The 12,080-nt window shown below is 44.6% G+C and overlaps 1 protein-coding gene across 2 annotated transcripts in view; it reads right to left on the reverse strand.

Moving 5' to 3' along the window:
• Positions 1-12,080, reverse strand: part of ATXN7 (ataxin 7) — a 164,225-nt gene that overhangs the window by 73,953 nt on the left and 78,192 nt on the right. For both annotated transcript variants that reach the window (XM_042236615.2, XM_027958202.3), the window contains one exon: positions 2,667-2,771. In XM_042236615.2, coding sequence (XP_042092549.1) covers positions 2,667-2,771 — 105 coding nt within the window. The remainder of the gene's footprint in view (positions 1-2,666; positions 2,772-12,080) is intronic.

Here is a 12,080-nt window from a genome sequence, read left to right on the forward strand (position 1 = left end):
ACAGAGGAAGATAAAATCATCTCTAAGAAACGTGCTGTAACTGAGTGAAGTGCTTCTGGAAGAGGGGACCAAGAGGGCCTCCTCCTGACTAGGGAAGGTCTGGAAGAAGGAACACCTTTAAGTAGGTTGATGCAAACAGTAGTTGTTTTCACACTGCATCACTAAGCCAAATCACTCAGGTGTTAAAACCCTGCAACAGGTTCCCCCTGACATATCAAGCCCGGGGTGTCTGATGGCACTGAATCTCTCTGAACAGCCCCAGCCTTGCCCTGGCACACAGCTCTTCCCCACGGGGTACATCAGCTCCAGCCAATGGAGACTCTGTGGAGTACATTCCAGACAGCCTGGAATTTCCTGCCTCCGCGTTCGCTCCCATCAGCCCTGTGGCCAACCTGGCACCACCAAATATGGCTGTGCAGTGCACAAACTGTGCTACTGTGACAGCCCTGTCCATCGCCATCAAAACACACCCCATTTTAGAGGATCGTAGGTGATTTAAAAAATATATACTTTCTGCATTTTCCACAATGGACATGTATTCCACACCTAAAAACTGACGGGGACAAGCTGCACATGGGAAAAACAAACCATCCTACTCTTCGGAATAACCTGATGTGAAGAAGGCTATTTCCTTTAAGAAGCCTACCCCAAGTTATAGTGCAAGAAGCAATCTGCACTCCTTCTTATTCTTAAGGCTTTGGACTGCTGTGTGAGTTTCGACACACATCTTTCTGTACCCACAGCGGCACCTCTTCTCTCTCGCAGACCTGTCAAGTGTCAGGTATGCACAAGGGGCTACACCATACTGCTGCACTTCATCCTCTCTGGGAACCAATGAGGTTACTATCACTGTCCCCGCATTACAAAAAAGAAGCTGAGGTTGAAAAACTTGCTCAAGGCGAACAACTCACCTATGGTTCTTGCAAGTTTAGATGTAAATCTAGTCTGGTCTGGCTTCAAAACCCATAACTTCAAAGCACTCGACAACTGGCTAACTGTCTCGGACTCTTAAGCAGGGAGTGTGTGAAGTCGCTCAGTCGTGTCTGACTCTTTGCAACCCCATGGACTGTAGCCTACCAGGCTCCTCCCTCCATGGGATTCTCCAGGCCAGAGTACTGGAGTGGGTTGCCATTTCCTTCTCCAGGAGATCTTCCCGACCCAGGGATCAAACCCAGGTCTCCCGCATTCCAGGCAGATGCTTTAACCTCTGAGCCACCAGGGAAGCCCGGTTTGGTGCTCACTCTGGTGCCTACTCTGGGGCCTCATCAAGAAGAGAAACTCAAAGGACCTTTTTATGATTACAGAAAAGATTCCTTGGGGAAAAATGGTGGGATTTGTGATCATGAAGGTGTGACTTCGACCAACAGCAGCCCAGCCCGAGAGAAAGCCCTGCAGGTTCCAAGCCGGCCTGTGCCTCGGGACCTGCTGCTCCCGTAGCCCTCCTCTGGGGTCCTCTTCACCTCTGAGCTGCTCTCCTGCCTCCACCCTCCTCCCACAGTCTGCCCTAGCAAGAGACACGGTCCTGGGCTCCTCCCTTACAGAAGCCTTGCAGTGCCCCCAGGCAGCTTCCTCCTACAAGCCTGTACATGAACAAGGGCCCCACCCAGAAGGCTGACTCCCGTGTCTCTACCTCCCTCACTAACTACGAGCCTCCCCCAGGTCTGCGCACTGGCGCTCCCCTCTGTCACACACTTTTATTACAGATCCCTGCATGGGTGACCCCCTCCCATCAGTTAGGGCTCGGGTCACCAGGGTCATCGCCTTAGAGGCCTTGCTTGAATGCTCTATTACAGAAAGACCCCGTTGCCATTCTCTGTCTCAAGTCTGTGTTTGTAGTCGTGAGGACAACAATGAAACAACCTGTAGTTATTAAAAAAAAAAAAAATACGTCCAGTTTTGCCTTTCTCTCTAGCGAGATTTTGAACCCCATGGAGGTAGAAACGATAACCACATCCCCATGCCTGAAACAAGGTGAGCACTCAAATACTTCTGAGTTGCTACTGACTCTAACTGGGTATAAAATAAAACTTTATGGTCAGAATTTTTTTTTTTTTACCACTATGACAATGCAAAACGACCTTATTTGGAGTCTCCCATGATTGACACCCAGTTAACAACAGACCTGGAGTCTCACAGCCCAGGGAAGGCTCAGAGGTTCATGAAACCCCTGAAGTCACAATACCTCATTTTAAGTACATGCACATTTTGATGGGGGAAGACAGCATAGCTCTACCATATTCACAAATTAGAACATCAGATAGATTTAGAACTACTGAACTTGGACATTTCAAAATCACATTTCTTTTAAAAAGAGCCATGTCTCTATACTCTGTATCTATATATAATTTTACCACCCACTAAATTCACAACCATGGGACCTAGAAGAAAACAAATATTTTACTCCACTGGTGCAGTATTTCAATAAAGATTTTATGAAATACATTTTTCCCCTGTCTAATTTTAATGAAAATCAGAAAAATGCACATTCCTTTCAAGAAAATTCAGAAAACACCTAACATCTGATAGGCATTAACCCATTCAATGAATTAGAAAACCTACTTCCTGACAGAGGGGAGGAGTAGCGTACCCCACCCATGCTGTCACAGCTTAATCCTGCTCTACCTTTTTACCCTCTACTAATGATTTTTAAATGGTTAAGCACTTACCATAATGTGATTGAAATGCCTGTGGTTTGACAACCTGATTACAGTCGTTACACACCACCAAGTAGAAATCATCGTGGGCTGGACAGAGACCAAATATTGGCATGTCTGCAATAAAGACAGAGAGCATCACTCACTCACGTGGTTCTCATTAATAGGAAACCATCTGGGATGGTGATATTTCCTAAAAAAGCTGCCTTATGATAAAGTACACAGGATAAAAGTTATTCCAGTTTAAAAGTAACTGATGTGATGCACCATGACTATGAAGAGAGAAATCAAATCAGGCTTACAGAAACACCATTATAAAGGGTTAAAATAAAATGCATGAGAAATCATTAGTATGAGGTCAAACAGAACAATGTATTAAAATACGATCCATGAATCCCCTCACACAATAAAGCAACTTCAAGAGAAGTCTAATAAGGGTTATGAGGAAGAATCTGTAACCACAGAAAATGTCTAGGAAGTCACAAAGCAGTACCATCTAATGGTTTTATTTAACTATGCATTCTATTCCAGCCATCAAGTCTCTGAGTTCTATGGAACAGTTAAGAAAGGAAGCAGAGGTTTCCCTTAGAGGAAAATTGCTGGTTTTGGCAATATGTAATACAAAGAAAACTATTTTCTTACTTTTTCTTCAGATCACAACTAACCTCCAGTCCTTTTGTTTACATACTGATGCCACTGGAGAGAAAGAACTTCAGTACAAGCATAACACTGCATACATTAATCTCAGTTCAATTACTGGAACAGGGCAAAATACAAGTTGGATTTTTTTATAGTGAGAACTTAATTAAACATAAAACTAGTCTACCTGCATATATATGTAAGTTGAAAGTACAGTAACTTGATACCTGATAACACATGGTTAACCAAAAAATCCTAACTGTGGACAATTAATAAAAATTGCAACAACCAAGGGAACAGAGTAAACACTTCAAGTTCAGAATCTTAACTCTTTTAAATATTTCAAAATTGGTATTTTACACTAGATGCACTACTTAGAATATCTGCAATGAATGGATAATTAGCACATTTCAATTGGGCAAATATTTCAGTAGACCAAATACCAAGTTTAAAGGGAGGAAAAAGATATAAAAAGCTGATTAGCATCTGCTTTCTTTCCTGTAAGATTTAATTTCACCCTTTTCCACCCTGGGTAAACTGGGTGGTTTTAAAGGAAACAGAAAATGCCCTGAGGTGATGTAAAGTGATGACAATCTCTAAAATATCAAATTCCTGATCTAATATCTTCACCTGGCTATAGCTCAGATTTTCTTAGACAGTTTCTATTTACACTGAACTACACAGATAGCCTTTGAATCTGAAACATACCAGGGAGCGACACGATTCTGGGATGCAGGAGTGGCACCAAACTCGTTCTACATGCTATGATCTCATTTCACCTTTGCAATTACTAAGGCAGATACCATTATAACCCAGCTGTGGACAGGAGGAAACTGATTCATAGAAAGGTGAACTACTTTGTCTAAGTCAATACCTGAGATTTCATTCTGACTCATAACAGTGGCTTGAATTTGGTCCCTTCAAGACCAGAGGGATACGATTTCTAGAAATTCTTTCCAGACGCCAACTCCAATAAGTTAACTGTCAGAGCTGAACACCTTTGACCACATAAACTGATAAAAGAACATAGGAAGGTTCTAACAGATTGCTGACTTCTGTGACTAAGCTTAACAGCTTCATGACAAGTAAGACCCAAACAAGGTGCTACTTTCCTCAAAAGCAAGCCCACACTGAATTAAAAATAGTACACGTGGGAGAGGGGAAAGGGTAAATCCATGCAGTGATCCACATGAAATAAGCTACTTTCCATGGCTCCATTTGACATGACAATTCATTAAAACAAAAAAAATTAGACTAGTAGTTTACCTTAGGTTCCATATATCCCTAGGTTAAATGACTCTGATACAGGACAATTAAGATGGAAAAGCTGAATTACAGAAATGACATAACATTCATAATTTACAGCTGAAAAATATGAAATGTCTACAAATATAAAATCAATAGTTTCATTAATGAAATAAATTTAATTAGTTTTATTAATTAAACAGTAGCTAAAGCATTAAATTAAGTGATCTCATCCCACTAGAGGGATGAGATGGTGGGGTGGGGTGGGTGGGGTGGAAGGGAAGCCCAAAAGGGACGGGATATATATATATATATATATAAAATTATGGCTGATTTGCACTGTTGCATGGCAGAAACCAACACAGCAATGTAAAGCAATTATCCTGCAATTAAAAAAATAAAGTAAGTGATTTCAGTTGAGACTGAATTCAGTTTAGACTTGGGCCTCTGCGATGTGCCTGGTTTGTGTGGTGCCTCACAGCACTCTATGTCAAGCTATGTGTATACGATAATGTCACTTTGCCAGAGAAGTAGACACTGCTGGGAATTAGCCCCCACCCCTTTATAAATAAGGCAATTGTAAAAAAAAAAAAAAAACTGTATCAATCCTTTCAAATAATAAGAATGTGACTGGCCACAGTGAGGCTTATATAGAAAACTATTCTTTTTCTGTTCTGACTCCTTCCATCCTTTTGTGAGACTCAGAAACACTAATAAAACTAAGTGAGTAAGGGGTCACTCTGTGAGCACCAGGAATCTATACTTCTGTAAAAAGTTCAATTTCTTCAGTAACTTACAATTATTTGCAACTGATGATGACAATAACGATGATAATCATACGGCATTTACTGAGAGACTACTATGTGCCAAGTTCTGAACTAAGCACGTTTTATAAGGTGTATCCTACAATAGGAGCCTAATTTTACTGATGGAGACAAGAACTCATCTAGTGTCACCCAGCAAGAAAGAATAACCAGGACTCAAACTTAGGTTTGCACCATCTCTGAAAGCAGTTCTTAATCTCTTAGTAGCACGTCACATCTCCCTAAAAAGCCAGCATGTGTGTGCATGGGCACTCACACAATCCCCGTGGAAAGAATGATGGTGCACTGAAGTACACGTCATGCTACCCTATGAAACCAAGTTGCTGTGAGAAGAACCCAAAGCAACTTGAATTTTGAATCTAAAACAACTTGAATTTTAGCTTTCTAAATTCTTCCAGATATCCATATTTAGATGTAAACTAGGGGATACAAAATAATTTAAATGTCTTCTTCAGGGGGGAAAAAAAGGATTTCTATATCCCTTCTCTGCACTGAGACATTCCAGAGGCCTTAGCAACAGGAACAGCGTGTGGAATGTTGTGGTAACAGAGAAAATGAAATAATTTTTGTGAGAGACAGTTTCCGAATACTTCTAAAGTATAAGTTCACAACCAGCCATCTGTAAGTTAATATATGGAACTTGCCCAAATGCAAGAAGGAAGAAAAAAAGCTTCATTTATGAAAAGAAAGAGTTCCCATCAAGTTAAAATGGGTTCCTATTGAGTTAAAAAAAAAAAAAAAAAAGGTTTACAAAACAGTCTTTAAATATACCAGTTAAATCATTATATGAAATATAATGAAAAGTTTTAAAACCGTACTTGATCTCATGGACTCTGACCTAATTTGAAAGAATGGCTTTTATTGTGTGTAGGTCCGAAATTTTTCTCAGGATTCAGGTCATCCCAACCTTCCAATTAGTGAGTGGCCGGGCACCCACATCTAGGCCATCATGTATCAAGCCTTGGAGACCCCAGGCCAGCAAAGCAGGAAGGACTGGGTCCAGTCCCATGGGCACGTGAGCAGAGCCTCCCAGTCCTGTGCAGAATGAAGGCCCTCCAACCAAAGCCAGTCCTGACCAGCTACTTCGGTGCTGCCACCGTCACTGGAGGACTGCGCTCAACGACCAAATGGACGCTACAGCCAAGTATTTCACCGTTGCAGTCCTCTATGCGTCTCCCCTCTCCCACGCACCCAAACTTCTACATGCCAACAACTCCCACATTTCTCTCTCTAGCCCAGACTAGACGGCTCCTGAGCTCTGTCTAGACTCACATATCCAACTGCCTCCCAGACACCGCCATCTGGATGCCTTTCCTACATCACAGATCAAACGAGCACGTTCAAGAGAGCAGTGCTTCCCACCCTGCCTGTCTCCCACCCCCCACCCCCCACCCCCAGATCATCCCCCTCTGTGTCAATGACCCTACTCACCTTCGGAAGCTACACCCCAAACATTGCCCCTGACTCCTCTTTCCCTCATCGCACTCAGACCACCAGCAGGTCCGGTCACTCTACTGCCTCTGGCCACTTCTCTCCCTTGTTTAGGCCCCGCTGTAAAGCCTGTCCCCAGCACCTTTCCTGTGCACCGTGGAAACCATCTTCCACATTGTTGACAATCCCTTCCACATGGGTGCCTGAGTGAGTCTGAAACTCTCCAACAGATGATGTGACTACTGTTAAAATTTCCCAAGAAACTTGCCACTCCTATGGAATAAAATCCCAGCCTTTACCATAACCCTCAAGGCATGGCCAGAGGTTTATCCTCCCCGCTCTCCACTCTCTGTCCCCTCAGCCCCTGGCCCTCTCTGCTCCAGGCACACTGACCTCCATTCTCTCCTTCGAAACCTTTTTCTCTGCCAGGCACTGCCCTTGCTCTTCACAAGATGCCTGGTGCATTCTCACACATCAGGGCTCAGCTCAGCTGTCATCTCTTCACAGGGCTATCTCCAGCCCCTCCCCAAGCACTCTCAGTCACAGGCCTTGTAAGCAGAGTGGCTAACAGTGTGGGCCACTCCCCAACACTCTGAATCCAGTGTGATCTTGGGCAAGTTCCCTAACCTCTCTGAACTTCAGTCTCTTCGTATGTCAAACAGTGATGATCACATTACCTATCGCACCAGGTGCCTCCCAGGGTAGAAGGGCCTTAGAAGACCCCAGGAAGTGCTCACTCATGTCCCCCAACAGCCTGGGAGGTAGGAGTCATGCACCCTCACCATACTGCTCAGCCAACTAAGGCACTCAGACACTGAGATTTCACAAGCCAGTAAGTGGCAGAGTCAAGATCTGAACCTGGCTCTGTTGGGCCCCAAAGCCCAGACATTTCCCAGTGTTCTCCCGGAAACAGCCAGAAGCTGCCTCCTCCATGTGCGCCCATTGTCGGTGCCCAAGGCCAGAGCCCGCAGCCTCTGCACACCAGTACAGAGCTGACGGAGTTCCTGAGTTTCTACCCTCTTCAGCCTCCTCCACTCTGCCACAAAAGTCACCGACCTACAGAGCAATAAAGTTACTCCTCTCCTTGAGCACCTCTGCTGCCTCCCAAGTGGCCAAGTGGGATTGGACCCCTGACCTACTTCTCTATAAGCACGGCCCTTGCACCCTGAGTCCTCACATCTCTCCAGGCAGAGTCAATCTGCTCTAGACTCAAGGCTGTGTGGGTCTTCTCAGAACCGTCTTGTTCTCTGCAGTCCTCCTATGTGGACACAACTGTGCCTGCAGCAAAGAAAGCTTTCCTCTCTTTCTGGAATCCCCACTATTCAACAAGAACTATGCTCACACTCACATCCCCTTCACAGTCTGTCACTCACTGATGGAGGACTTTGAAGACAACGTGTACGTGGATGACTGTGTAGCTTTGTGTGACAGCAGACCCCATGCCTTGCCTAGCAGATTCTGAGAAGTGCGCTCTCGCTGTGTGATGGTGAAGCAATGTCTGGCATCTGGAAATTTCCCATAGCTTCCAGTTGTCCTTCGGATAAAAACTAAGGTCCCTGATGAGGCTGGCGCCCTGCATATGGCCTTTGTTCTGTCCCTGAGCACACCACGCTGTCCCCCGTCACAGCAGCATGGGGCCTGCTGTTCCCTCTGCTTGGACGCCCTTCCTCCAGATCTACACCTGGCTTGTTGCTTCCCTTCATTTGGTCTCAGCCTCGATGTCACATCCGTGGAGCCTAGGCTGGTCAGGCCCCTCTGTCTGCTCTCACAGCCCTGCCTCTGCCTTGCCACCAGCACCGTGCCCCATTTGTAACTACTCATCTAACTGTGAGAGCCTTAATCTCCTCCCATTGGACTAAGTTCCACATTTGTCTTGTTTCCTGCTCCAGTGACAGTGCTTAACACCACCTGACCTGAAGAATGAGGGGTGAGGGTGTTAGCCACTCAGTGCGTCCAACTCTTTGCAACCTCACGGACTGCAGCCCATCAGGCTCCTCTGTCCGTGGAATTTTCTAGACAAGAATACTGGAGTGGGTAGCCATTCCCTTCTCCAGGGGATCTTCCCAACCCAGGGACTAAACCCGGGTCTCCTACATTGCAGGCAGATTCTTTAACATCTGAGCCATGAATTCCAAACAACTATTGCATGTGGTAACATTATTGGGTGGACAGTAACTGAATATTAGGTCAAGTCTCTGTGGTGCCACCAAAGTCCAGGATATAATTATGCCTTTATGTCACATAATGTCACACAGTCACCCACTAGAACGGAGTGTCCACTCAGTAAGACAAAAGTTCAAGGGTGAGAAAGCGTCCCATGAACACATGATCCTATTTCTAGGGGTACTTTCTGGTAGAATTTTGTGTTTCAGGGTCTGATTCTCAAATATGGACGCTGGCAAATTCTCTTTCGCTAGCATGTGCAGCGCAGTAACTCCAAGCAGTTCTGGAATCAGACAACTGAGATCAAACCCCTATTCTTTCTCTTAGTAGCTATGTGAACACCATTAAATTATTGACCTCTCTGAACTTCAGTTTCCTCATCAGTAAAACAGTTAATAGGACCTGCATTTCACAGTGTTATGGTGAGGATGAAATGAACTAATCCGTGGAGAGCATTCCATGCTGAACACATAGTGAACACTCAGCAAAATAAACAGAAACACACAACATCACACACACTAAACATGTGGTGCTGCAAGAGCCCCAGTGCTCACTGATGAAACTCTGAGATTGAGACACACACCAAACAGCAACTATTTTACAGTGTGAGCTTAACTCTCCAGGGGTCTCAGCCCCTGCTGCTCCACCCTGTAAGCAATGAGAGACAGGGGAGAGGTGGAGGAGACTTGCGGATGCATCCCGTGAAGAAGATCCAAGTCCAAATCTTGGAGCTTAAGCTCTACCCTGCAAGCATGGAAGAAGCCACAGTTTTAAGGAGGGAAGCCACATGATACAAAAGGTCACTCTGGCATGAGTGTGGATCTACCGAGGTAAGCGTGTTAAGAGGGCGATCCCCAAGGGCTGATGTAAAAATCAGAGCAAGACAGGAAGTAGTGATGAAGATGGGAGAGAGGAGACTTGAAGACATGCTCTGGAAGAGCTGGGGAGGGAGACCAGGCCATCGAAGGGATCAGGCAGAGTGGAAGAAATCAATGCGGGGCTGCAGTCTGTTCCCTGCTCACTGCCGCTAATGTGGCTGCACGGATGGTGGGAGACACAGATGGGAGAACTCAGCCTGCTAAGGGAACAGAGCCTGGCAGTTAAAGGCACAGCTGTTAGAACCACACTGACTGCATTCAAATTCCAGCCTTGTCACATGGTAGCCTTTACCTCCAATTCCTCATCTATAAATGGGAAAAGAAAGAGCACCTATCTCACAGGTTGTAGGAAGAACTAATGAACAGATGTAAGATGCTTGGAACAATGCAAAGTACTTTGTAAACATGAGCCATTTTTTATCATCTTCCAATAACTGTCTTCTGGTCTTTGATCTAAATAGTAGCTGTTCTCCCCTCTGCCTATTCCAACTCCCCACCCATACACATACAGTAAGCAGTGATGCTTCTAAATCACAAATATCACCTACTCAGACTAAACCCTTTAATAGTTTACTATGTAAACTACTTCAATGTAGTCAGAAGGAAAATCAGTACGTAGAAGGCCCGGCCTGATCTCTGCAACCATAAGACACGTTCGCTCCTCATCCACACCAGAATTCTATCTCCTCAACAGTTATACCCAAAGGCCAAGCACTTTCCCTCCTCCCATCCTTGGCTAATTCTGTTCCCTCTGTACAGAATGCTTTGCCTGGCTGGCTTCAGATCACGGCTTACATTCCATTAAGAGACATTCCCTGACCACTCAATTTAAACCAGGACCCTATCTCTTCAGACATTTCTCTCTCTTCACTCATTAGTGATTTACAATTTGTGTTTTGACTATAACCCTAAGATATAAACCCCCAGAGGCAGTGGCCAGGTCCACATGGCACAATGCCTGGCACACACTCGATTCTCAACAAAAGAATTTCAGAAAAGCCTTTGGATCGAACTTCCTGAGTTCAAATTCCCATGCTATTACTCACTAGAAGTATGAACTTGGGCAAGCCCTCAGCTTCAGGACCCTCGTTTGTAAAATGGGGGTGATAGTAGTCAAGCTATACCTTAATGGGTAGTTGCGAGGATGAAATGAGTTGGTATATACAAGGTTCTTACAACCATGTCTGGCACAGAGCATGTGCTGTGCTGTGTACCTAGGTGCTCAGTCGTGTCTGACTCTTTGCGACCCTATGAACTGTAGCCTGCCAGGCTCCTCTGTCCACGGGGATTCTCCAAGCAAGAATATTGGAGTGGGTAGCCTATCCCTTCTCCAGGGAATCTTCCTGACCCAGGAATCAAACCGGGGTCTCCTGCACTGCAGGTGGATTCTTTACCATCTCACCTATTATGATTATGAATATTTCCATTTTTACTGTCAGTGGGTTACACTGGCCAGTTTCTAAACTTTGCTGGTCTACGGCTACCATCTTTTGTAAACTCAATGTATTAAGTACTCACTGGATGTTAGGCATCATGGCAAATACTCTACATACATCATTCATTCATGTACTGAATGTCTACTATGCTTAGACGTGATTCAAGGTTCTGGGTACACATCAGTGAACAAAAAATCACAACAGCAACGACACCTGAGAAGCAGTACATACAACAAAAATAACAAGAGTCTAATTACCAAGCACTTCCTATGTTCCAGATACAGTGCTGAGTATTATTAGCTCACTTCCTCTTCACAATACCACCCACCTTACAGGATCACTATCTGCACTTTACAGATGAAGCAAGTGAGGAACAAGATTATCTGCCTTAAGTCACAGAGCCAGCACATGGAGAAGCTGAGAGCTGAAGGTAGGCTACTCTCAAGGATGTGCTTTCCACCACCTCACGAGATGCTCAGCACTGCCCAGGGCCATCCCTGCCTCTCCCGCCTTGTCCAATCAGAGTCAACAAGACATCCTAGCGCACATCAGACTTCTCATGTTACCTCTGAACTGTCTGATTCTCTGCTACGCAAGGGTTTCCTTAGATACTAGGATTCTCAGCCCCATTAGAGTCCGAAACACTTCTAACTAACCTGATGGATTGACTTGGAAGGCTGGTCTCCACATAATTGAGCTTTTATTATGTTCAATTTCAAATTTATTTCAAATGGTAACTATCAATTCTGGATAATCAAAAGGAATGTCAGTGATATAATTAAAAAGTTCTTAATTGCTGTTACATCTTAA

This window comes from Ovis aries, chromosome 19, assembly GCF_016772045.2.
Source record: "Ovis aries strain OAR_USU_Benz2616 breed Rambouillet chromosome 19, ARS-UI_Ramb_v3.0, whole genome shotgun sequence".
In the NCBI taxonomy this organism is placed as follows: domain Eukaryota; kingdom Metazoa; phylum Chordata; class Mammalia; order Artiodactyla; family Bovidae; genus Ovis; species Ovis aries.